Source organism: Fringilla coelebs (assembly GCF_963513975.1).
Source record: "Fringilla coelebs genome assembly, chromosome: Z".
Lineage (NCBI taxonomy): Eukaryota > Metazoa > Chordata > Aves > Passeriformes > Fringillidae > Fringilla > Fringilla coelebs.
Window position 1 is genome coordinate 35,254,438 of NC_140031.1, and position 27,780 is coordinate 35,282,217.

Consider the following 27,780-nt stretch of genomic DNA (forward strand, 5'->3'; position numbering starts at 1 on the left):
TGTGGGAGACTGGAACGCAGAACAAGACATCATCACAAGTACCCCACAAAGCCTGTGTTTAGTTTGACACTTCCTCAGTAATCCTCCCTACTGGACGGTGTACCAAAAGCTCTGTGTCATGTGCAGCAAAATTCTGTGTAGCAAAAAATCCCAACCCAATCCAAACAAAACAAAACACCGAAACAAAACCACCCCCCCCGCCCCCCATCCCAAACTAAATAAAACCAAAACCAACCAACCAACCAAAAAGACAATGCCTCAAAAAACCCCACCCAAACCAAAATCAAACCAAACTAAAAAAATTAGAGTTGCAAATAGAAAGAAAATCTAAAGCACTGAATCAAATGCTGAGAAAAGGGACACTTAACATTATTTTTTTAAGAAAACCAAGGTTGGTAGGGAGCAACTGGAAGCAGTTTCTCAGCAAGATTCTGAATTTCAGTTTTGGAGATACCTGTAACTAAGTAGTATGAACAAGAAACCTTTAAAAGTAAAGATTCTTGAAAATATATGAATTTTGTTTTGCTTGAGTTTAGTCGGTGACACTGAAAGTTATGGCAAGCACTCGAAATATTTTGTCATACAGTTACGGAAACATTGGTTTTGCCATTTCACTGGTAATGGTCCTGTGTTTCTTGTCTTTTACATTGAATTCCCCAAATGTCACAGTGAAACAATTTGTACAGATGGTGATGTCAGACTTACTGAAATAAGTCTTGTTCTGGTATACTTGATAGCTCTTAAGGTGCTTCAGTTGCTTCTGATGTCAGTCAAAGACAGAGAGTAACATTGCATTTGCGTAAAGACAGTCTCCTCTGAATGTTCTAGTGGCCTAGAATGTGTCTAGTTTCTGTGGAAAGCACTCTGGAGTTTGCTCTCCTTCAGAGTTTAAACCCCGCTGCCTACGAGCAGATTACAAGCATAATTTTTTAAATTACCAAATTGCTCTTAGTCATCAACCTGCAGTAATAATTTTTCCTAACTCGCTGGTGTCCCTATCCATGAATGAACTGCAGGTTCTAGGAGCAGCACCTGGACTCCATTTTGAGTTATTCTGCCCTAAATGTCACACCGCATAATGCACTGTACTGAATGTTAATGAAAACTCTGGGATCCCGCGAATGTAACCTAGCAACCTGATGGGAAACACAGCTGTGAAATTCTAATTTGTAACCCTGTTGGACGGCTCAGGGCCCCGGCCTGCGGCTACTGCTGTACATCAAATCGTCTCCCTACCTGCGGAGCTCCTACACCGCCTGCTTTGCTGACGGAAAGCTGAAGCAGTGCCTGCTTTCTTCCTTTCTTCTAGCATCGCGGTGTTGGCTTTTGGTTTGTTTTATGGGTTTCGGCTGGTGTGGCGTTTGTTTTTTTGTTGGGTTTTTTTTTTGTGTTTTTTTTCTTTTTTTTTTCTGTTTTTGTTTTTGTTTTGTGTGTGTATGTGTGTGGTTTGGGCTTGGTTTTTTGTTTTAGTTTTTTATTAGTTTGTTTTTCTTCCGGAAAGGGAAGCGGTACTCTCTTGTACGGCACTGTTGCTATGTAACACCCCCGGGCGCGGCCATTTTGAACGCGGGCGGGAGGGCGGCGGGGCGGCGGCCAATCGGGGCCAGCCTCGCGCGCCACGCGGCGGCCGCGCCAACGGTGCCGGGCCCTGGTGCGGGCTGCGGGAACGGAGGGAACGGGTAACGGGTAACGCTGCGCAATGCCGGGTAGCGGTGGGTGGTACAGCGGGTAACAGCGGGTAACGCTGCGCAATGCCGGGTAACGGCGGGTGGTACAGCGGGTAACAGCGGGTAACAACGGGTAACGCTGCGCAGTGCCGGGTAACGGCGCCTAACAGCGGTGACGGCAGGCCCACGGCGCGGAGGGGGAGCAGGCTGTAGTCGGTTCCGGGAAGATGGGGCCGTCAGGGCCGGGGGCGGCGGGGCCGTTGTGGGCGCGGGAGCGACCGACTGATGGCTGTTCCGGGCCGGTTCTGGCGAGCCCTCGGGGTGTGGCGGACAGCCCAGCCCCCGGTTGATGCCTGCTCAGTGGTGTGCGATCTGAAGTGATTCCCTGAGTCGGGGTTTCGAGTCGGGGGTAGCATAAAAGCACCCCTATTTTTACCTCGGTGCTAACCGGAGCAGTGTGTGGCTGTGTGCAGTGTTCCATCCTTACACGCAGTTGTGCAGCAGGTCCTGTAAAGGGTGCCTGGCCCCGGCAGACCCCCAGGCCGCGCTTGGCAAGGCGCGCCCACCCGGGGTGAGCGCGGCTCGGCCTCCCCGTGCGCCCCGCAGGTCGGCATGCGGCCGTGGCGGCGCTTTTGGCTGCCCTCTGTTTGTCCACCCTATATACATTTAGCCAGCTGGTTATTTTAATCGCTGCAAACTCATAGGTTCCTGAAAAGGAGCTGGATTTTTCAGGTTTACTGTGTGATGTGATGTTCTCGTAATTTGTCGCTAGCTAGTGTGATTTCTTGGATCCGTATTGAGGAGATAATTATCGTCTATACATTCTCAGAGCCAGTCAAGTCAAAGATGGTATCAGGTTAGTGGTATCACTCCCTTCAGTGCAGAAGAGTTCAAATATATAGTTTTCCATTTGGAAAACATTGTGGGTCTGGTTAGTTTGTCCCTTTTTGTCTCTTCCTACAGCTGGGCTAAACTTCAGTGGTAGGGCCAGGAGCTCCTCCAGTTAGAGGTGTGGTGTTAGGGTGTTGCAGTGAAAGCCTCCATGGAAAGAATATTGCTTAAGCTCTGGAGAAAAAAGGGTAATATTTTGCACATTGATACATTACCAGAAGCCATTGGTGCCTTAAAACTGATGATCGTTTTCTGAACCTGAAGTGTTGGGTTATAATTCAGTAATTTTTGTTCCTGTGGCCAGAATGTGATCATTAAATGCTAGTAAATCAGAGCAAAAAAAAAAAAAAAAAAAAGGTGTGGAGGAACTGTATTATTAGAGTTTATATCTTATTATATTTCCAGTCATTTAGATGCTAACAATATATTCTTTTTCTAAATTATGCTTTTACAAATGGCTGTCCTCACATGCCTTTATCTGTCCAGTATAACTTGTCTTATTTGACATACAGAATATTTGAGAAGATTGGTTAAAGCTTTCTAGTCTGTGACAAATAAGAAAAAAAGTTTGCTATGTGAACGGTGTTTGATATACTGTGTGGAATACTTAATGCTGTCCTGAGTATAAATAAATAAATAAATGTATCTTCTAAATATACTGACAAATGTCCCTATTGAGACAGTAGAATTACTTAACCCTTAATAGCTATGTCATAGCAGTATTTAGAGATTCTCTTTGGAGGTTAGTAGTGTTATTCTCTGTGGGTACTGAGGTATAACAAAACTTTATGCCTGAAAAGTGCTTAATGAATTTTACTGGGATATGTATATCTGGCGTGCAATAGCAAAAATATTTTGGGAATCAAATTTTATTTTGTATGATGATAATTTAGACTTTTAACTGAAGTAGCAGAGAAATTCACAACTAGTTCTGTATGTTTCCCTTGATGGTTGGTCAGGAAGTGTCCAAGGCTTTTGGGCCGACCTTGATGCTACGGAGTTAAGTCTTAAGATGAAAACAAGGTCTCTACAACAGTCAGTGCTTAAAGATCAGGGCTTTTGTGTTCTTGACATACCTGTTAGAGTGAAACAAATAAAAATGCAGATGAGTTGTTTTTTGGTGTTTGGGGTTTTTTTCTCCAGCCCTTCATTCATTCAGCTTTACTTGCACAGGTAGTAAGCATCATAAGACATAAAGTTTTTGGCTATGCATTAAAGATGAGTAAATGCTATAAAATATCCAGAAACATTTTCATGTTTTGGATATGTGTGTTGATTTGGCATTGTGATGCAAGATAGTTATATAGTGAAAAAAAAGTTTGTCTTTTTTTCCCTTTCTTATTTTAGGGAGAAGTTTATCACATAAAAAAATGATTGAGTCAGTCAAATTAAGAAGACGGTCCATGCTGGATTTCTACTCACATTATGAACATCTTTGTGAACTTCAAGGCTCTCTCCCACTGAAAGCTGTGAAGGCTAACGTGACTCGTGATGCTATTGATCTAAATGTGGATCACATCAAAGCTACTGATTGGGCACCACTTCTGAATGCTCTCAGGCATAATAAGACTCTGACTTCTATTGGAATAAGAAGTTTACATCAACATGGTCTTGAAGAATCAGGTCTGTAGAAAAGATAAGTATGTTGATGTATGCATGTTAAAACTTCTTGCATAAAACTTTTGCGTACATTGATTGAATACATGGGGGAAAGAATTGTTATGCCTAAGGAATTACTATAATCTAAGAAAGTACACAAAAAAATGAAAGTATGATTATAATTGCTTTTAAGCCAGTAGGGACTGGATTTTACTGATGTGTCATTTTTATTTTTCACTAGGTGTTGAAAGATACAAAACTTACCTTAGAAAGAAAATTCCAGCAACTCTACCAAAAGACTTGACTGGTCAACTATGCAAAGCTGTGAAAGGCTGTCTCAGTGTATCAGATGCACTAAAACGTTTAGAACTGCAGGGTTTGCCTCTGAGGGAAAGAGACCTAGCACTTTTAACAGAGGTGAGAATATAATAGTATGTACAAATGCATAGTACATATAGTACGAAATATACAAATAGTACAAATAAATGGAAAATATGCCCAGAACAGAGAATAGTAGCAACTACTCTTTGCATGTATTTGTTGCAGACAGGGATATTTCCCTTCTAAGATATCTTTGTAGTCTTTACATATACATATAAAATGATTCTTCTGAGACTTTTTGTATAACCTGGTCTTAACTGAATGTCGCAGAAACACAAGGCTTATTAGAAAGATCTTAGCAACATCTCTGCCATGTGCTTGAGGTGTATGACATAGGCTTATGACTGAAACCACTGTGCACTTATGGGATAGAAGGGAAGTTGTGGGACGCCAAGGAGATAAAAATTTATCTTCAGATGTGTTACTGAAAAGCTCTAGTTTGCTCATGACTAGCTTCTAGGGAGGGAGGTTGCTGCTGGTTGCCCACAGGCAAGCTTCCTCTGTGCTAAAGAAATGAACTCGCTTAAACGCTTAAACTCAAGGTGAAAGTTTGCTGTTTGCTGGTTTTGACCTTTGTTTGAAACCTCTAGAGTTTCTTGTAAGGAACAGAGGATGAGTGGTTTGGATGATTTTGACTTTTTTTTTTTTTTTTTTTTTTTTTTTTTTTTTTTTTTTTTTTTGCTTTTCAAGCCAGATAACAACATTGATTATTTTATTCTTTAGGGCTTGGCCACAGCTTCATCTCTGGAGAGTGTCTCTTTAGCCCACTGCCCGATTGGAGATGGAGGGTTGGAAAGTAGGTTCAGAATCAAAACCTGTAAATATACTTTTCTCTTTTGAAGTTTCCAAATAGCTAAGCAAATTCTTCAGTATTTCCATTCTGGTTTTAAATTTGTCTATGGAGATTATAAGAGCAATCTGTACTTTATTCTGTGTAACTCAGTAGCATTTAAAGACTTGAATTTCTTCACTTCAGACTCATATCTATACAACTTTATAGTGATGTTTATACTTTTAGATAAAACAGCAGCTGTATTTATTTACCCTTTCCTGATTTGTTTAAGCTTCTATAAGTAAAATGAAATCAAATATTTTCTAACTTGTTCAGATATTCTTTGCTGAACATTTGCACTAGAAATGTATGAACTTAGAACACATGAATTGTATTCAAAATATACTCTATTTCAGCACTAGTTCTTTGTCAAAACTTTTGGCTGTTAAATCTGCCTGTTAATAGGCCACTGAAGAAGCATGTTCTGATAATGTGGAAATGCCGTGTGTGGATAACATGCGTACTTTTGTTTTCTTCAGCAATCTGTCAGACCATAAAGAATACAGCTACTATCAGATTTGTAAACTTCACAGCATGTAGCCTCACGTGGCGAGGGGCAGAACATATAGCAAATTTATTAAAGGTAATTTAATCAACTTTCTTAGAATGGAGCGTTTATAAGAATTTAATAAATTTAATTTTTTACTTCTTTAAAGCCCAAAATCCATTACAGCGCTTCATGAGGAGATTGTGTGAATACCAAAATTAAGTGTATGTTCTTATGAAAGCCATGACTTTGTATGACAAAAGTATTTTAGTTTACTGGCGTGGAATTTAAATTTACTATTTCTTAGGAAAAAACATAAATAATAAAGTATTTTCTTTAAATGAGGACTAGGCCTGTAAACGTCTGACACCTGTTTTCAGGGTGCTTCTTTCATTGTCACTAATTTTGAAAAATGTCTCAAGTATTCTTAAGCACTGGGTAAGAATAATCAAGTTTGCAGTTTAGGAGCTGCTGATTAATTGATCAGGAGGTTTCTGCATAGTAGGTTCTGCATTAGTGTTAATTGTGATTTCTCTGGAAGCACAACATTTTGTAGTATGTATTTATTTCCTATTCAATATGCCTTGAAAATGTCTGTCAGAAGAAGGTGATAAAATACTTTGTAACCAAGTTTAATAATTTGCATTGCAAACTGGACAGTTGCAACAAATAAGAGTTACCAGCAAGGTTTAAAAATTAGTTATGTTTCTTGAACTCAGGAATGGTATACTTATACCAGCATATATTTCTTATACCAGCATTCGAGCCATTGAACATGGTTTACTAAAAAAGGTAACCTGTGATCATGTTGTCAATTATGGCTTTGCGATTTCACTTATTAACAGATTCTTTGTTTGCAAAGCACCAGGCAATAAGAAGACATGGTGAAGCTTGGGCTGAAAGCCTACGTTACAGGAGACCTGACCTTGAATATATGACAGGTTTGAGGCGCATCACTTTGAACTGCAACATGCTTGTTGGAGATAGAGGAGCAAGTGCCTTTGCAGACTGTCTAGGAGAGGACCTTTGGCTAAAAGGTATTTCTAAGTCTTTTACTAATGAACAGCAGAGTAATTCAGAGTCTATATATCTATATATAGTATCTATATATATAGTAACTATAGACATAGTGATGTATATATATTGAGATATTCCGTATAAGGCAGAACTACACCAGCAAATTCCCGATATACCTCATATCTGATTATTACTAGTTGCTATAAGGATTTCAGCAAGATCTCCATATCTCTACTACTATCTTTTCTACTGAGTCTTTGTCTCACTACTGCATCTCTTAAAATATAGTCGTGGCAGGCAGAAGACTTAAATTTATCAGTTACAACAGCTGCAGCCAGAGGAGTAACTTACTGTGTAGCTTTGGAAGAGTACACTTTTTTCCCAAAGAAATCTCTCTTCCTCTTTTGAAGTATCTGAATACTGTTGTGTTATCTAGTATTGTCCTTCAGTACCTTTGAGAATGAATTTGTTCTACAGTATATGTATTACTATATCTAGTAATTATACAAAATTACTAATGGTGCTGGTGTGAATCATAATATTCTGTGTGTGGAATAAAATACCTGGTTTATAGTTTTGTTTTCTAGTTTGAGACAGGTGTACAGATAACATCCATACTGATGGAAGAGGATTAGATTAGAGAATACTTAAAACAAACTGGACAAATAGCAATCCATAGGCCTGAATGGGTTGTGTTCACAAGTGCTGAGGGAGCTGGCTGATGTAATTTTTAGGCCATTCTCATAGTCTTTGAAAGATCATGGTGATTGGGAGGGCGTGCATGAGGACTGGAGAAGGATAGCTAATACCGTGTGCCTATTTTCAAAAGGTCTGGGCAGAAAGACCCAGGAACTACAGTCTTTCTTAGATCCCTAGAAAGGCAAGAATGTGCTGCCATCTAGAGGGACCTCAGCAGGCTGGATAAATGAGCTGATGGGAACTTCATGGAGTTTAAGAAAAGGAAGTGCCAAGGTCCTGCACTTGGACAGGAATAATCTGTGTACTAGAACATGTTGTGTAGCTGAAAAGCAGCTTTGCAGAAAGGGTGCTGCAGATCCTGGTGGACAAAAAGCTGTCCATGAAACAGTGAGGTGCCTTTGTGGCAAAGAGGGCCACTGGTGTTTGGGGTGCATTAAGCAGAGACTTTTGGAGCAGATTGAGGGAGGTGATTCTTCCTCTTTACTCAGCACAATATTCAGTACAAGAGGGAACTGGAACTGCTAGAGAGAGTCCAGTGAATTGCCGCTAAGATGAAGGGACTAAACCAGCCCTGATTTAAGAACAGGCTGAGGAAGCTAGGACTCTGGCTTGGAGAAGAAAAGGCTCAGAGTGGGATCAAGGTGTACAAATATCTGAAGGGAGGATGTAAAGAAGATGGAGGCAGACTCCTTCCAGCAGTACCTGTGGACAAGGCAAGATGGAGTGGGTAGAGATGAAAATGCTGAAACATGATGAAACCCTCCTACTTTGACTGAACACTGGTTACTTACAGTGGTTCATATTACCTCCTCTCCAGATGTTAACAGTTATTTCTTAATGTTGAGAAGTTCTAGTTGTTTTCTTTGAAAGTAATACTCCTGTTTTTACACATGACTGTTATCATCATGTCCTCAGTTCTCATGCTTCATGTTCTTTGAAATGGAGGTTTTCAGCAGGATTAATTTTTTTAGATATTAACTATTAAATTAAAGTACTAACTAAATGCAATACTACCTCCACTGATTTTTTTTTTTTGCCTCTTGAACATTGATTTGCAGCGCTTGATTTGCAGCAGTGTGGAATATCCAATGAAGGAGCAAGGTCATTATTAGATGCTCTTCAAACTAACACAACATTAGTGGTACTTGATGTAAGAAAAAATCCATTAATTGGTATGTATCTGTGTCTGCATTTATTTTCTTTGTGTGGTTGTTGGGGTTTTTTTCCTTCTTCAGTAACTATATGGGGAAAGGTAAACTACTTTTAAGAAAGAAAGAACATGCCATGATAATTTGGTAAACATTTTTAACATAGGAAAACAACCAGGATAGGTAATATGTGCTTATTAGTCAATGATCTGTTTGTTCACAAAAAGAATTGTCTCTTACAGAAAATTCTTAAAAGGGTGTTTTAATTCATTCTAGGTCATGTTCTGATAAAAAAGATTATTGAAAGAGTTCTCAAGAATGGAAGCAGTGCTGACTCAGAGGTATGTTTTACACATTTTGGAATGAGTTTGGGATTTTCTTTGTAGTTTCCATTGCATTTATTTTTTTAAAGGATGACTTTTTTCAAAATGAATCTAAAACAACTATTCTAGTTCTAAACAGAAGTCTGACTTAGTACAAATAAAAAAAAACACTATCTAGGGGGAAACCTAATGCCACTATGATGAATATGTTACTGTATTGGGCTTTCCGTGTGATTTCTTATGGAATTAAAGCTGTCACATATAATAAAACCTGGATATACATTTAATGGAAATGTGTGTTTATTTGGGCATTACCATAGAATGTTAACTAAATATTGCTCCAGGACTGCTGGAGGGCTTTCTACTACATCTATCCTTGTCAACATGGTAATAATAAGTTCTAATTAAAAAGTAAAGGAAACCACAATTTTAAATTTAGCACTTAATTTATTTTAGAACTTAAATAAGTTCTAAAAAGTAAGTGCTAAATTTCAAATTGTGGTTTCCTTTGTCTCTAGCTTCTGTAACCAAAACTTTTTAAAGTTTCTCAGGACTGTTCTTTCAATGCAGACCATCTATGAAAACAGAGTTCAGTTAAAGTACATTAACCCCATTCATCTTGCTCTAACTGTCCACACACAGTTCACAGTAATGTGCATAAACTGAATATCTAGACCATTTATGATTAGGTATACTGTTCAAATATACAGAAATCTGATTCAGTTCTCAAAGGAGTCCGAGCAATCCCAGTTTTATGGTGGAATTTAATGCTCTTTTGGTTTTTGAAATGACTAAATAAAGACACAGCTGTGGATGTGTAGAGACTGTCTAATAAACTGAAAATTTGTGTACAGAATTTCTGGAGGTTTAATAGAGTTCCCCACTTCAATCTCTAGAAGACTTTTTTTGAGAAGTTGAGGTTGGTTGTGAAGAAGTACTTTCTGCTTGGGATGGGATTAAAGCTTATAAAATATCACAGAAATCACATGAAAATAACATCTACCTGGAAATGCTAAAGATAATTGGAAAGCCAGACTATGGAAAGAAGCAACGCTGGGAAATTCCCTTATGCTAGAAGATAACTTGACTCCACACATTAGTTTTGTATTCAGCCAGTTAGTGTGGTATCTTATACTTCCACTGGCTTGCTACATAGCTTTGCTGCTTCTGCTCGTCCCAGCTCTCATTCATTCCATCCTGCTTTGTTTAAAAAGTGGGTGTTTGTTTTTCAGTAGCATGTAGTTGATTCTCTCCTGGACCCTTTTTTTGGGTTTGCAAGAGTAGTTGGCAACTGCTAATTGATGCCTTTGCTAAAACAAAAGCCGTGTATTCTGGCAGCACTGTGTAGGAGTATAGTGAACTGTAATCATAGATATGACCAAGAGTAATAGGTGGCGAAAGTTTGTGTAGTTTCTGAGAGACTAAATCCAAAGGAAAATCCATTGAAGGTGTCTACAAAACAGGATACTTTCAAAACACTGGTTTTATATTTTGCTGTCTTTATACTTGGATGCTTAGATGTTTTACAGCAACAGCAGAGATGAGACAGGCTATGTGCTAGATGAACTTTTGGTTTCATCTAGTAAAGCTGCCGTTTTAGGTGCCTAGCAAAACAAAATTAAAATTACTTTGGCTCTTGGACGCTTGCAAATTAATTTTACTCCTTCTGGGTGTGTTTTAGTTTAAAATTATCAGTTTGCTTGCACAGGGACCAGATCCACCTGGAGACATAGAAAAATTTATACAAGGATTAATTGTATCCAATGTGAAAAGAAAAATATTTTCCTGACAATGATAAATTTGAATTAAACTTAGAGCACAGTAATGGGATTTTAATCATTCTGATGCTTTAGATGGGAATAGCTCTGGCATACTGTTCTTAGTACTCTGATGTGGGATTTAGGGCTATGTGAGACAAACTTTGTGTTAATATCATCTGTATTTTATTCAATGACTGCTCCAGCACTAGATCCTGTATTAGTGATCCACACTTAAAAATAAGTAATTTTAGCAGAGTAATTTTAGAATATCTACCAGGAGTAATTAAACTTTTTATCAGAGCAAGGGGAGCCTTTAAAAATAGAGCTGTTGCTGTAAGGAAATGAAGTTTGAAGTATAGCTGTGGCCTTTGATCATCACTGTCTCTTAATTTTATTTTGAGGCTTTTACTTTGTAAGTATGAATTTTCATTACAGGCACATTCGTGTTTTTTAAAATACTGACTTTATCAGTAATACAAAATCACATTAGGGAAGTTTTTATTACTCTGGAGAGCTTTGGTCTGAGCCAGTCATTCCTATCAAGTCAGTTGTCTGAGAATGAAGTGCAGAAGCCAGGGTTGCCTCTTTATAGGGTTGATGCTGGGGGATTTTTGCTATAGAAAAAGAACTGTTTTCACAGGAGAAAGGTTAATATTGGATAGGATATTGTAGTGGTGTTTTGGGAACACTTTCTGGTATTGTAGACTATCATCTGCTTAAATTTGGGCCTTGTGAGACTTCTGTTTTTTCTTGATTTTACAGCTTATAAATTTCTTGTAAGTACAGTGTTCTCTAGATGTGACAAACTATCTTGAATTTTAAATAAGCACTTCTTCAATTGTCAGTTGCTAAACAGATTTGTTTTTCTTTAAAAAATAAACCAAATTCTAGTTTAAATGGCTGATGTCTCCGTCTTCCAAAGATGCTTTGAAAACTAAGCCAAAGAAAAGAACTATTGTCCTAGGAAGTGGTCAGAAAGGAAAAGCTACTATTCGTATTGGTAATTCTTTGTTTTTTTCTGACTATAGTACATTTTGTTTAGAAAATTTTATCTTAATGCTTAAGAGCTTAAATTAAAAAAATGTATGATGTGTCTAAATGTTAGTGTTTTATGGAACATTTGTCTTAAAAAAAATCTATTTCTTCTTAATGATATAATGCATCTTCTAGCATCATTGGTATCTGTAGGAAACTTACTTTTGTTTCTAGTGCTGCTAGATACATGGCTGGAAAAATGGTAGGGTATGCTGACTTTAAAATGTGTGGAAGCATTGCGCATATTTATTCTGTGTCTCCACAAGCTTTCACTTCTCCAAATCTTGGCAGTAGTAAGTTGTCTAGTTCTCCTGCTGTTGTAAACTTTCTGTAGCAGGCTGTCCTCTGCCAGAACAAACAAACATGCATTTTTTAACTGATGTACAACATGTTGTAAGATTTTTTTTTAACTTCGTGTAAACCTATTATAAATAGTATGTTTAAAATAATGGGTATCTTGAATATTTATAATTAAGTACTGATAGGTGCGATACGAAACATTTTTCAGGCTACAAATTTCGCTGTAATGCATTTCACTGTCTCTTGTCTTCACTCTAGTTATCTGGAAGCAGAGAGGTAAGTGATCAGGGTGGTAGTGGGAGAAAAAAATGCCTGGCAAATGTGGTTGTGAAGGGTTTTGTTGTTTTTTGTCTTTTTTTCTGTTTTGGGGTTTTTTGTAGTGTGTGGGGTTTTTATATATTTTGGGTTTTTTTTTAAGAGAAGGAGAGAGTCAAGGTGAAAAGTATACTGTTTATTATGTTCAGAATTAATTGAGATTTCGAATCCCATTAACTAAGTGATGTATTTCTATACCATTACAAAATCGCTTATTTTACTGATCTCAGAGAAACAATAATCTGTGTTCTCACTAGTTTAACTGTAGGAAATAAAAGGTGATTAGTTTTCAAGACTTACTACTTTCTGGCTTAGAGAGAATATGAGGCTCTCTTGCCCTGATAAAAAGTTTAATTACTCCTGGTAGATATTCTAATGATGATCCACATTAGGTTTCTTTCTGAGTCTACTTTGATGTTGTATGATTTAAACAACAAAAGACCAGACCAGTAAGCCCTGGTCTGGTCTTTTTATTAGTGCTCTGAAAGGATGAGATTGCTGGTGTCCTGTTCAAGCAACCTGCATGAGTATCAGCTTTATTTTTAATTATTTTGGCCATATATAAAATAATGTTCTTTACTCTAAAGCCACTGGAGGGCAATTTGAAACACATAGATGCCTTAACTGTCAAACCTCTTCTGCTACAAAGCTTTCCCTCCTTTTTTGAATACCAGCTTGTCTTGCATCAGCCTAACAGCAGTTAAGTATACAATTTTACAATCTCAAGCTTTTGGACACTTCAGCAAAATTAGACTGAATGGCAGATTTCCTACAGTCCTTATCATTACATAGAAAATTTTATGAACAGTAAGCTGTGAATTCTTATGTGAATAATAAGCTATAATGAATTCTCCTTTCTTCTGGTCTTGCTCTTCAATTCAGGATTATCATCTAAAAAATCTGTAAGTCCTGGGAAAAAAAATTCCACTGTGAGAGAGAATTACTCACCAAAACCACTACCACCAGGCACAAAGGGCTTCCTTCCTTGGCGGACTGCAGAACGTGCAAAGAGATGCAGGTGAGGTTTTCATAGTACAAGAAAAAATACTAAACCCATAAAATTTGCATGATAAATACAGTGCAGAGCAATGTTAGCTTTTTAAAATATGGTTTGAAAGTTACACACAGAATGTCATCATAGTTTTTTCTGTTTATATAAATTTTGAGGATTTTACATAAATTCTTCTCTAGTAAGGATTTAAAATACACAAAAATACATGATACCCATAGGAATATTCAAATGCAGCAAAAAACCCTGCCACAACCAAATTACCTTGCCTGCTTGTTCTTTTGTTAATAATGATTTATCAAACGTATCATAGCTGAAGAGGCAAGTTAGTGTTCTAAACTTGTTGTATAGTTGGTTTGAGATCCAGTTCATGGTGCTTAGGTATTTTCCTGCCTCTTTTTTCTGCTTCATCCCATTCAATGCCAGCATAATTATTGTGATCATCTAAGAGCTGTAAATTAAAATAAAACTGAAAAAAAACTTACCCATGAAAGGTGTCTTGTTGGTTTTTGTTGGTTCTTGTTGGTTTTTGTTTTTTTAATCCATTCCCTAGATCTTGGCCCCTCAAAATGGACGCTATATAACTATTTAAACAAAAAAATTACTTAATGCTGTATTGCAACTGTGGTTATTAAGCTTATTTTTCAAAATGCTGAACACCAAATTCTCTTGTTGACTTCAGTTCAAAATAATTAACTAAGATGCTTATTGAAGATACTAATGTTAGCATCCATAGTGTTGCTCTAAATCATGATTAACTAGGGAGTACTAATAAAAATGAGAATGTAATGAGGCTTAAAGGGATGGAGTGCAGTGTCTGATGCTGTTTATTTACTCTTACTGCTTCACCTGTCCTAGAATCTTGTGTTTGGAACATTATAAACTTACTTTCCTCAAAAGTATGGTTTTGTTTTTTTTCCCCGAACTTCAGAGGCAGGGCAGCGGATTGTGCTGGAGAATTGCCATTGAAGATTCAGGTACTGTTTCTCTCACACACTAGTTTTGTTTTAGTGGGTAGCTGTCTGAAAAAAGAGGAAAATGTTCTCAACAGAATCTCATTGTCTGAAAGCTAAGACTGGAACATACTTTTAAAGGTTCTCACTCATAGGAGTGAAAAAAGTAGCTTACATCAGCCTTTGGTTGAAGCTTCTTTGATACTTAGCTTACTTCCATTTCTGTCTTTTGGGTTCTCAGTCTTAGGAGCTAGCTGAGTTGGAGTATAGGCACAGTCCCTCCATAGGCAATAATAACCAATAGCATTTTTCTTTGAACGTTTTCTGCACCATCTTTCCTATCTTGGGTTTCTATTATATACTTGGTTTTGCAGTTCATTATCCCTTTATTATTCCCAAACCTCTCTGTGAGCTGCTCTACCAGGAGAAGAAAAACCCCATCTTTCTTCCTTCTCCTTTGTATCTCATTTCCATCACAGAAGGATCTGATGGGTGCAGAAGCCATCAGTTATCCTCTGCTCTGGAGTTCATAGGAAGCCTACACCAGAGCAGAGGATAACTGGGAAAACATGGGCTGGCACAGGATGCCTGTGGGCAGTAGCTCCTTTGACCCATCCCTCTGCTCTGACACGTGTCTTCTCTCGTTGGAATGAGGCATTGGCTCCACCATGGAGTGCCTCTTCCTGCTCCCAGCCTGATGTTCCCACTGCTTTTTCTCATTTTGTTCCCACCTCTTGTGCCTGTCCGGCATTTTTTGCCTTGCAGTGGGTCAGCTGAGACTGGCTGTGTCCTGTGTGGGGCTGACTCTGCTGCTAAATCCTCACCACAAATAGTCAACATAGGCACACATTGGATTGGTTTTTTTAATATTGTTTAATGCAAATTTATTTCCAAGTTGTATGGCGGGGCAATGTGTATACATTGTAAAGGACTCTGGGAAACAACTGTATTTAAATTAAGCTTTTGATTTAATCTTTGATTTTTGTTAAACATTGTAATTCTATGAGTGGGCATGGTTTTCTTTTCTGGTGTAACTAGACAGCTGTTCCTGTGAAAGTGACGCTAGAACGTGCTTCTACATCTGAAACTGAAGACACAGAAGATTTAGAGGATGTAATCCAGCAGTCTGATTTGTCAAAATCATCAGATAAGACTGATGTAGCACAATATCAACAGTTACAGGTAAGAAGCATGTTCAGTGCCTTAGACTCCCTAAAGGCAAATTATATAAATTAAACCATGTTTTATTCAGAAAATTGTAATTAAACAAATAACCAGTTTTGGAGCAGGATTTCAGAATAACTTAATACAACTGTGGTATGTGTAATTTCTCTGTTCCAATCTTGCATCATAGTGCACAGATCTTTTGATCAGTGCTATTGACTGTGGTATTTTCTTTCAAGTATTACCTTTATAAAAGTAATTTAGTATTATTTCTAAGAGCTAAAATATAGAAATGACTTATTTAAAAATAATTTCAGAAATAGCTAAATAGCTAAAAGTGTTCAAGTTCCATTTTATAGTTGAGCCAAGTAAACTTTTTCATTTGCTTTTTATTATTCCTTCTACTTCTTTGATACTTAAAAAACTTAGTGAAATGGACTATTTCTGCAAATGTCTTGACTGAAAATGTTCTTATAAAAAAAAGGGGTGGAAAAAAGGTATAAATCAGTGGCTCTGTAATGCTGCTGAAGTAATATAGCACTATTATAAAGTAACACCCTCAGGCAGAATAAATTAGTTAACTGTTTCTAAAGTGTTAAGGTTTTAATTCTGTTCAGAGAAACCAATGATTACTTCTGTAAATAAGAGCTATAGTCAGTCTGGGTTTGCTGGTTGTTGTCAGAGCACCACACTGGGTGAATATGCTGTTCATATGTGTAAATATTGGACTGTATACCTGTCTTTGTGTAAGAGGAGTGAAGTTAAGTTTTAACTTGCTGTAGGTTTATCAGTAGTGGGAATGTTTAGGGTGGGATAGAGTTGTGGAAAGCAAAAGGACTCTGCAAATACTGCATGAATAACTACCAGCCTTTTCAGTTGATGTATACTTTTTCTTTAGACCTTCTTCTCCCTAGAACTTTTTTTCAGGAAGATTTCAAGGTTTTCACAAGTTGCTGGAAATTAGTTTTTAGAAACTTTTACTGTTAGTGTGTAATGTATTGACATTGCACTGTGTGGTGGCTTCAACACTCTTACCAAGAGCATTTTGTCTGAAATCATAGAATTCCATGTCATGTGCAAATTGCTCCAAAAAGCCATATGTGGGAACTACTGTGCTTGCAGAAAGTTTTTGATGTATTTATTCCTGCTGTTTGGAGAGGGAAGAATATTATATTCATGACGCACAGAGGCAGGCAGTGTTCTGTGCTTTGGGGACGGGTTGTCATACTGACCAATAGGATGTCATACTGAGCATACTACAGCAAACACATTGGTGTTAGCTGTAGTACTACATGTAGAGCAGCTATAAGGAAGAGACAATTTATGATTAATTTCAACTTCATAGGAGAGAAGCCCACAAATTTTGGCAACCTACCCCAAAGTTTTGATTTTTGTGTGCTTGTAAAGGTCCAGATTTTTATGACTTTCTGAATTTGAAAACCAAAATGCTTTTTTAGGCTGTGGTTGCTTATCAGATAGCACCCATTAAGCAATCTGCACCTGATTCTGTGCCTCACCCACTGTTTCTGTTACCTTCACACAAACAGGTTTCACATTATGGCAGAATCAAACTATCAGATTTGCCCCACTGAATTGTCTCTTTTTCCCTCGGTCACTTAGTGCCTTTTCATTTCTTGCTTCAATCGTTTTCTGTTGTGTCCTCTTTTTTTACGTTTGTCTGATCATGAGACTGTTACTATGCAGCAGCTTGAGGTACTGATCCAACAGAAAAGTTGTCCAGTGTATTTGGTGGTAGCAGACTTTTCAGTAAATGGGACAACCAGTTTTATTAGAGCCATGATGGGAATGCAGAATGAGAATAAACAGTAAGAGGTGGGAGTTCCTTAAACTGCTGCTTTGTCAAAAAAAAAGCTCTCCAAGGCATCTCTTGATGTGACTGAATGACCAGACTTTCACTTAAGTATGCAAGTCTTGGAGAGCTTCTCTACATCCTTGCAGAAAAAGGGGTTTTAAGCATACTACTTAATGAAACAAGCAGTACTTAGTTGTGTTTCATAAAAAAAAGAAAAAAGCCTTGGCTAATGAAAGCCTAGTATCTGCTTAAATGAAAAATGAGAACTGATAAATATTCTCTCCTTCCACTAGAGGGAATCAAATGTCACAGTTGGTTTTGATGAAGTATGTAGTTGAGGTAACTCCCATACTTTTAAATTTTAACTAGGGATTTAAATGGTGAACTTCACCCTTAATCTAATTATCAGGGCAACTCTTTCTACATCTCACTGCTTTGTAAATTACAAAGAAGTAGAGGTTGCACTGTAACTGTTTTTTTTTTAAAGTATGATGCAGTCAAATAGAAGAACATGGCTGATCAGTTACTAAATTTTTAAAAATATAATGTTTTAAACTTCAATTTTATACCTCTGTCTAGTGTTAAACAGACATACTGCTTATGGTAATTTTGAGGGCCATCTATATTTCTGGTATTCAGTTTCATCTTATAAGTCTACCAGTGTTGTCTTTCTGGGCTGTAATACTTGAAGGCTTAGTCTTGTAGCTTGGATGTGCATTTAACTCTCTGATATCAATTCTAATATTTTTTTCTGCACAGAGACTAGGGCATTGTGTCAACTAGTAAATTTCTTAAAAGTAAATCAAAGATTATTCAAAAATTGTAACATAATGGTGACAAATTAGTTTCTTTGAATGCTGACTTTGATTTGCTTATGAGGAGATGCAACTGCAGTGTTCAGTTTTGTTATGAACTCAGCCCATAACCATGAAATACTATGTACATCTAGAGTGTGATAAATCAAGTTTAAACATCACTGGAAAACATCTACATTTCTGTTTAAAAAATCCTAATCATTTGATTACAGTCTAAGCCATTGACCTTTAACATTACAAACCAGCAATTTGAAGAAAAAGGTCAGTGCTTTCATCTTTAAAATTATCTAAAATTCATCCACAACAAAAATACTAGAGAGCTATGGTTTCTAAAGTAGAGTTCCTAGCCTACATCCTAGAAACTTCAAAATATGAATAATTATATATGCATGTGTGCTATAAATGGAAAAGAAAGAATTCTTCAGTCTGTTAGCTAATGCTGATCTTCAAAGCCGTCAAGTTGTCAGTGCAGAGCATTACATTTCTGCGCTTACAACTTTCTGTGCCGTGCTTCTATGTATGTAGAGGTTTTATAGCTCCCATTATTTCCCCATCTTCAAAGGTAGATGGCAGTAAGATGATATTTGTGGATGGTTCTCCTTAGATATTTGCCCCCCCCACCATGCCTGCAGCTTAGACATAGTGCTAAATCTGTTTTGATGCTCAAATATGAGTATGATAAAGATATGTCTAGCTTTCTACTTGCAGCGGTTGCTTGGTTGATACTAGTCTAGAGATTTTAGGAGTGGACTTCACTGGAATAGTGGCAGACCCATAATCATCACTTCGAGTAGTTGTCACTAGGAGGGCTATATGTGGAGAGTATTCTAGAACCTGCATCTCAGAACCAGTTGCAAAAGTACCTTGCAACTTATAACACCTTTGCATTTCTAAAAGGTTTATTTTTACTATGCATTCTGGTGCACGCTAGTCTTCTCAGTTGATTGCTTATATGAAGTGCAGTAGTATGCATTTGAATAAGCTTTTACTCTAGTAAACAGACTATTTCAGTGCTACTTGAATCTTGGATTCTCTTTAGAACTGGTTCATATGGTGTGTACAAAATGCAGTGTCCTTTTACATATACGTGCTTGTACACAAAGTGAAAGGGAGAAGTTTTGTATACTGTTAATTTGTATAGTCTAAACTCTGAAAAATAGAATAATTTGATAATTTGAACAGTTTTCACCTTTTGAACCAGAAGATTGTTAAGGTGTACAAGAACAAAAATTCTTGCTTGGTTTTCTGGTTCAGATGCTGTAATTAAAGACGATAATGCTCTACTGGGATGCAAGAAAATGTGGTATTGCAAATCCTGACTACTCTTACTGAAATGGAGATTTTAATTAAAATACAAGTTTAGGCATCTTATGAATAAGACTACAATATATTAGGTTTTTTGGATTTGTTTTTATTCTTGTTAACTGAACACTAACCTTGGAATTGTGAAAAGCTTTTTATTGTAGAACTGAGTGAAACCAATTAGAAAGAGTACAATTCTTATGCTTCAGAATTTTGTATTCTGACCACTGAGAGTACAGTTCTTCAGAATTTTCTATTTTTACAACTATAAGAAGGAATAAAGAAAAGAATAAAATTGTGGCTAAAGAGTATAGTTGGAAAATCTAGATATGGCTGCTAAGGATTTCTTATTAGAGGCCAATTTAAGCTTTATAATGTAGATATATTTAATTTAAAATGATGCTTGAAAAAGTGAAGGGGAAGTAGAGAAAAATGTATGTTCTTGATGGTTATGTCATAGACCAAAGAGACTTGGACTGTAATTTCATGTGATCTGTTGCAGTCTTACAAATCTGTCAAGTGAATCACACCTACTTCTCTATCCTAATATTTTGCATCCTGGATGGTCTACTGGTAAACCTCTGTCTTGTATTTTTGAAGAAGGTATGTTTGGAATGCCATTTGCTAGCTGTTAAGTTGTTGAGTTTTTTCTTATTGCATGTTAATCTGACATTTTGAGATAAATTTCATGGTATTTTATCTATGTTTTGGTAGTTGGAGTTGGAAGAATGCATGGAAAAACTAAAGGAAGAACAGAAAGCTAGAGTAAAGGCTGAGGAACGATTACTAGAGGTAAAGATACTTAGCTATTAACGATCTTAACTTTTAAAGGAGGCACTGCTCAGAGAATGCACTTGCTTAGGTGTAATTATCTATGACCACTAGTGTGGTAGCTTCCAGAGTTTCAGTTCAAAGTCACGTGGATCGTTTACGGTTCTTAGGGGCAGTGATGAAATCTGTGTTTAGTAATGTTTGTTCTACTGATTTTGTTCCAGAGCCTTGAACTCCAGCTCAAGTTACTGTTTTAATGTGTTTTATTCATTTTCTGAAACAGTTATGATCTGGGGCATCCTGATACTTGCTTTTCTCAAGAAAGTGATTAAATATTTGCAGTATGTACACATAGATAATTCTTTGTCTCCCAGCTCACTTACCATGACTTGTGCTGAAAGCTGTGTGTCACAACTGTTGTTCAGTTTAATTTATTCTATACCTTTGGTTTTTAAGTTTTATTTCTGCAGGCATTAACCATATTGGATGGTTTTCTGCATGTCACTTGTTGTGAAGTGCAGTTCAGCTTTGACAAAACTGAACAACTTATCACAGTTGAATTGCGAGGTCTGTTTCTCCTCTGCTGTTACTGACTTAAAAATATTCTTCTGCATGAAAAAGCAGAATTTCTTGTAATATAGTTGAGTGTAAGGTAGTGTAAGCAAATGGATTTGGTCCTTACATGTGATTTGGAGGGAAGTGAAAATGGTGATATCCTTTGAAATATGAGCAACAAGTGATATGCCACATTACAGGGAGCAGATATCCACTAAGAACTCTGCACTTCTCAAAGACAGATTGTCACTCTCTTGTGTGACTATCCTCATCTTCCTGTAATGTGGTGTGCACCAGTGGGCTCTGCTGCCTGTCTGTTGTTTAGATCCTTAAATGCTGTTTAGGCTAAACACCCCCTACAAGAAATCTTCCTCTGTCAAGGCTAGGCTGGTGGGACTTAGCACCTTGTACCAGGAGATGGAATAAAACAAGTGGCATTTATCTCTAAAAGTTTTATTTTGTAGCTTATTTATCACCTACAGTGCACTACACAGTCTGTAATTTTTTCATCCTCTCATAAAAAATACAAGACAGAAAACCTGTGGTAGTACTTGATTGCATAGCTGTAATCTTAAATGAGTGAATTAATGCTTCTCTCGATCGCAAAACCTTGTATATCCAGTAGTTAGCATGCAGTTTTCAGTTTCATCATCAATTTGATTACTTGTCGATGTGGAGAAAAATTGAATCATCTTTAAACTTTCGGTTTTGGGATGCACAGTGCAGGGGAGAGACAACAGTAGTGTGAATTCCCCCAATATAGAGGGGTGAATATAAGGAGGGCATTGGCCTTCATTAAAGTTTTTTTACTGGTAAAATAAATTCTTTGGTGTTAACATGTCATATAATACATGCAAAGTAAAATGTTATGAAAAGCTAAATTTTTCTGCTTGTACTTGGTCTGTAACATCCTGTACATACTGAAGAGAGTCCTAAGCCAGTGGTTATGAGGGCCTGCAGGAATACCTATGGTAGCATAGAACTGCAGCTGTGGATAAGCAGACCTGTACAGAGCTCTTGTAACAGCGCCCTGAAAGTGTGTGGTACAGCAAACTCTGCATCTTGTTACATCAGTTATGATGCTGCTGTTTTAGCAAACAGGTGAGGTTTGATATTTTGGGGTCTTTTAAACTGAAAATGAAAGAAATTCTTTTTTTCTTTCCCCCACATAGCTGGAAATTGAAAATGCAAGATTAAGGAGTCTAAATATCTCCCTATCCGAGGTTCTTCATGCACAGTCAGTAACCAGCATGATTTTGGAAGATGAAGGTGTTCTAGGCAGCATTGAGAACTCTTTTCAAAAGTTTCATGCTTTTTTAGACCTCCTTAAAGATGCTGGGTAGGTTGTCACTTTAAGTCTTGCTGTTTTTCCTGAGATCTTTCCAAAATTATCCTCACAATGAAGTATGCTGCCTGCTGCCCTGCCAGATTTCTGGGTCTGTACTCTCAGAGAGCAAAGAAAAATAAATTAGCCATGTACCTATTGTTTAGTCTTTTCCTAGTGGCAAAGGCATGATCTAAGCACTGTTCAGCTCAGTTCATGCATCTGTCTTGGGGAAAGGCTTTCAAGAAGCATATTCCAAAAGAGTAGAAAGCACGTTTCCAAGTGTTTAGTGAATCACCTTTGGCTCTTAGCATTTCCATAGTATGAAAGGCTCAAAATGCAGTTGAACTGACTTCAGAAAGTGTCCTGTTACCTTGTGCTCTCCATTCACTAATTGAAATATGGAAATCTAGATGAATTTGTATCTACAGCCTTTGTATTTTAAGTCTGTATTTATTGTTAGTAGTAGTAGTACTACTACTACTACCACAGAATATTGATTAAAGTTTGTATTACCACAGTACCTGCAATTTGTCAGAGGATGGTTCATCCTTCCCATTTTTCAAAGAATTTCAGCTTAAATCCAGCTTGTAAAGTTTGTATGACCAAGCATGGCAGTCTCATCCATAAGAAGGGAATGATGTGAATATGTGTTGTAGCCTGTTCTGTGGATTCAGAGAAGAACACAGAAGATTTTATTTGACCTCTCTATCTCCCACTTCCAAATTGTAGTGATATAACTCAGGACCTAAGTGACAATGGCCTCAAGTTATGCCAGGTGAGGTTTAGAGGGGACATTAGAAAAAAGTTCTTCTCTGAAAGTGTGGTCAGACATTTTTTAGAACAGGCTGCCCAGGGATGTAGTGAAATGGCCACCCCTGGAAGTGTCCAGAAAACATCTGGATGTGGTGCTTAGGGGACATGGTTTAGTGATGAACCTTGCCGTGTTAGAGTAATGGCAGGACTTGGTGATATTAAGAGGTCTTTTTCAACCTTAATGATTCCATGATTCAATTATTCTAACTTACTGTAAAGTTCACCCTGAGGCTGTGTTTTAATTTTTGTGACAGTCGGTTTGTAGAGTTGCCAATACTACAGGGGTTTCAAACTTCTCAGGAAGGGAAAAACTCATTTTCACTACATGAAAAGCATTTCTTTATATGAGCCCTATATCTATTCATAGTAATAAGGAGCTGCACTGAATGTTACAGAATCCCAATGATGAGAATGCTTTTCTCTGTAAGCTTCTTTATATCATATGCTATCCTATCAGTTAATGACTGCAACTTTCCATTGTTTACTGAGGCCTAAAACCCACATGTGATTGGTTTGGCCAACTTACAAGCTGGCAGGTGACCCAGCATCATTGTATTTGTGAAGCTTGTCATTGACATGTTACGAGATTATGCAATTTGGAGATGTGGACCGATTTCTGCTTGAATGACAGAGTTTTAATCTTAGTTCTGCCTGCCATGGAATCTCAGTATGCTGCTGAGTTCAGTGCTAACTAGGAGATCTTCATTCTCAGCCTTGTAATGCTTGTTTTGAATCTGCAGGCTAATTTGTGCATAAACAAGAAAATACCTTCAGCTGCTTGTTTTCGTCTTAGTTAAGATACTCTGAGCTTCACATAAAGTAATTAGAAAACTATGTTCAAAGCTTTTACAGACTCTACTTCTGGTTTTGAATGTTTAGTCTTTCAAAGAGTAAGAATAGTTAGTGTGATTTTCTATTAAATGTTTATTTTACAGGCTTGGACAACTTGCTGTGTTAGCTGGGATAGACCAATCAGATTTTGGTATTTTGGGGCATCCACAAAGGAATGCTACTCTCAGTAAGCCTGTGAACATGGTAAAAGAGAAGTCTTTTGAAGAAGAAAGACAGGAGCATACTGAGAATAGCAAAGTAAGTCTTTATAAGGAATGCTAGAGGCAATTCTACTTCATACTCTTTAATGTACTTTTTAGCTGTTAATACCCCTCTGATTCATGCAATTATTACTTCAACCCTTTGCTATAGCTGCATTTATACAGATCATAATAATTTAATGATTAATGTACGCTTTTAAAGTGTATACCACTTGGAGCACAAACTGCAGTATTTTGTAACGTATTAAGCTTTGGTGGTAATTGTGTTGTTTCCTAGTCTGAAATAGGAAGTTCCAGTAATGGAATGCATCCATTCAAATTGGAAAATACCATGATAAGGTTTCTTAGAAACATTTAATAATGAAGTTAAGTGTTTTTAAGAACCCTGGTCATAGAGGAGAGGCTATACAATGTACCTTTTAAAAATCATAAATTTTCTTGTAAGTAATTATAGTGTATATGTCCAGTCCTGATAGACTTCTCTGTGGCCATGACATGAGCTTCAGGCAACTTCAAATTTGTAGTATTTGCCAATATTGCATAAGGTTTTAGGTTCTACTGTATGAATTAATGGTAAACCTTGAAGATTTTTTCAAAAGAGATATTAAAATTCCTGTAACAAATTAAAAAAACCCCAGGCTTTTTAAAAGGCTGCTAAAAATTTAGATACTGGAGGCCTGTAGCTATGTCCAAGTCAAATAAAACTGTCGTACCAAGGATCACACTGCATTCCAGTGTGTTTCCTATATCCAATGTCTTCCACTCTTAATTAAACTAATTGTTTTAATTTCCCCCAGAACACATGAGCTCCTTAAATATAATGCTGAAAATTTGGGGGTTGTTTTAACAGAGTGGAGAGAATTTCCAGTTTTGCAGTTTGAAGACTCTCATTCTTACCTTCCAATACTGGTGATAGGTTTGGGTTCTTGTAGCAGCTAGGTGTTGTGGTATAGAGTGTTGAGACTACACTTCTGTGAACTGCTAGTAAACATAAGGAATTGCAGGTGTTTCAGGGTGATAGATGTGATTAAGTTTTGGCTGCTTTTGTGTAACTGACACATCTCTGGTATAAATTTTAAGCTAGATGTGAAACTGTAATGTGCCTACTCTGTGTCATTATCACCCTAGCAATCTTCAGAAATCTGTTTTGAGAGGTGATAAAGATTGTTCAATTGCTATTACGCTGTGTCTTACATATATTAGGTAAACACTGTATTTTGCTCTGCAGACTCCAGTGTATATATGGCAGTTGCAAATGTGGCTTTTTTTTTCTCTCTAGTTGCCTGTTTTTTCATTGGAATCTTTTGTTTCAGAACAGAGCTGGGGACATCCAACTTCCTCTTCCTGGCACATTTCAGTCCCAGATAGTTGTGAATAATGCCTTTTCATCACTTAAAGAAATGAGAGAACTTCAGACTGCTGGACAGCAGTACCAGCCAGGTTTGTGGAAGGAGAATGAAGCTCAAACAATTAACCAAAACAAAGAGAATAAGCCTCGAAGTAGTACTCCAGTATTATCTGAGAGGAGGGTCAAACAAAATGAGCAAGCAAAAGCACATCACTCAGCAAGGCAGTTGGCTACCAGTCTGCATTCATTTGCTGATTCCAGTGTACAAATCAGAAGTGACGACAGCAGAATAGCCAATGGTATTCCTGGTGAAAAAAGCAAAAATTATTCTTCTAAGAAACACATCCCTGTAGCAAATGAAACAGCAACTGCAAGTAACGGAATGAGAGGAGACAAAAGCAGACTGCAGGTGGTAAATGTTAGCTCTGGAACTGATACTGTAGGATCTGTCTCTGAAATACAGGAAAGTATACCAAGTGTTACCAGCATTTGAAGCAGTTCTAAAATGTTTGAACTGTTCTTTACACTTGCAAGATTATGTTTTGGATGTCTCAGTATAATTAGTGAAGTTTTTGTAAAGTTTTGTAGACTTTGACTTTTTAAAGCATTGCATACTGCTCAGTATTCCTGTTTCATGCTTGCATTCTTTGTCAGTAGATTTTTAGTTTTGAAAACATATGATACACCTAAAATGGTACCCATGAGTTTGTACTACACATGAGAGACTCGACATATGGATTTCATTATCAGAGATTTTTGAGCTAATAAAGTTAATTTGAGTACAGTTTTTTCCTAGTGTTTATTTTCAGTGAATTTCAGTGGGAGTGCAGAAGTGGTTTTGGGGCAAACATCAATTCCTGCATAACAGTGTGTGGGTATGACATTCCAAAAATTAGTGGAAGTTTCAGAGTCAAAAATGAGCCCAGAAACATTGCTCTAGGAAACCTTTAAATACAATTATCATTAGTGCTATGACTGCAGATCACAGAATAGCACATATTGAAAGAGGCATCTGGAGGTTGTATAGTCTAACTCAGATTGCTCTCAGGACCTAGAGAAATGTGAGAATGTAAAACTAAGAGAATTAGCATTGTTTTAAAACTCCTGGGATTTAGCCTCGGCATCTTGGTCTTGTCCTTGTGTACGGGCAGCTGCTTTGCTGCTTCTGAACTAGAATATACTTATTACATACAGGAACTAGGCAGGATGATTTAGGGTGAACTGTGAGAAAAAGCAGCCTGTAACTATTTTTTACTGTCATCTGCTGTGTGACACATAGGATCTGTAGAAATTCCTGACTCCAGTTGCTTGACAAATATGAAAAAACTCATGAATCCTCAAATTCAATCCTACAGAGCAAATAGCACAAGATTACCTTAGCTATTGCAATATTGCACAAGTAATTGCACAATGAAAGTATGTTCTTTGTACAGACTTTGTTACTTCAGAATATTAGAAGGTAATATATTAATCTGTTATTTTTTGCATATTTTCCCAACTGCTTGTCTGATTTCTCAGTCATTCTTTGTGATTTTGATATGACTCAACAATTATGTGCAATTGATATATTCAGCAGTAAAAAGCTACCTATTACCTTTTTAAAATTAAAGTTCTAAAGCTAATCACTGAGAAATGCTGGATAAAATTATAAATTCAGAAGTGTTTTATTTGTGAGGTTAGGAGTTAGGAATCTGTTCCTTGTCCCTAAAAATACCATGAAGAACTTAGAACAATTTATATATTACATGCCCAAAAGAAGGTGATATTTAATACCTTTCATGTTAAATACTTGCTTTTCGATATTTGCATTTAGAGTATGAATTACATCAAAATTAATAGTTTAAAGCAAAATTGACCAGGCAGTTTCAATTTAGATGGGCATACTTTTATTTAGTGGATTAATACATAACCTTTTTTCCCTGTTAAATCAGAAACATGAAAGATTTTTTTGTGCTACTGGTGCTATGGTATTGCACTCTCACTGTGAGAATCCATAGTGCATACTTTATATATAGTTGGATCTGAAATTGGCAGAGACAACGGATTGAAGCTACTTGGGGCGAAGTATTCTTTTTGAGACTGTCATGAATACATCAGAACTTCCAAGCTTTTTTCTAACAATTTAAAAACTCATTTACAAAAAGTATTTTACACATATAAACATATATATTCTAGATATATTTAACAGTAAAGTATTCTAATAAAAAGTAATTATGTTTTAATTATTAGGAAACCATTTTCTACCCTGGGTTGGAATAGAAACAGTTTCATTCTCTTGCTGTTAGTTAATGTTTTATATATTTGTCTGTATTCTTGTTTGACCTAAAAGCCTGAAATCAATAGGCCAGCTCTTTGCTAGAGAACATGTTACTGTTTACTCATAGAGCTCAATAATTTTTCTCTC

The 27,780-nt window shown here is 37.0% G+C and overlaps 1 protein-coding gene across 3 annotated transcripts; it reads left to right on the forward strand.

Moving 5' to 3' along the window:
- Nucleotides 1-1,628: 1,628 nt before the first annotated feature.
- CEP78 (centrosomal protein 78) lies at nt 1,629-26,160 on the forward strand. 3 transcript variants are annotated; one of them, XM_084225002.1, is made up of 16 exons: nt 1,629-1,686; nt 3,906-4,181; nt 4,399-4,574; nt 5,262-5,355; nt 5,850-5,953; nt 6,720-6,894; nt 8,632-8,745; nt 8,998-9,062; nt 11,696-11,804; nt 13,337-13,472; nt 14,395-14,440; nt 15,455-15,598; nt 20,225-20,302; nt 22,009-22,175; nt 23,912-24,065; nt 25,342-26,160. In XM_084225002.1, the coding sequence occupies exons 2-16, from the start codon at nt 3,929-3,931 to the stop codon at nt 25,867-25,869; spliced, it is 2,343 nt and encodes a 780-aa protein (XP_084081128.1). In that variant the 5' UTR covers nt 1,629-1,686; nt 3,906-3,928; the 3' UTR covers nt 25,870-26,160. The 3 variants fall into 3 exon arrangements, with proteins under 3 accessions (XP_084081128.1, XP_084081129.1, XP_084081130.1); XM_084225003.1 differs by having other exon boundaries at nt 5,262-5,334; XM_084225004.1 differs by lacking the exons at nt 22,009-22,175; nt 23,912-24,065.
- The last annotated feature ends 1,620 nt before the right edge of the window (nt 26,161-27,780 follow it).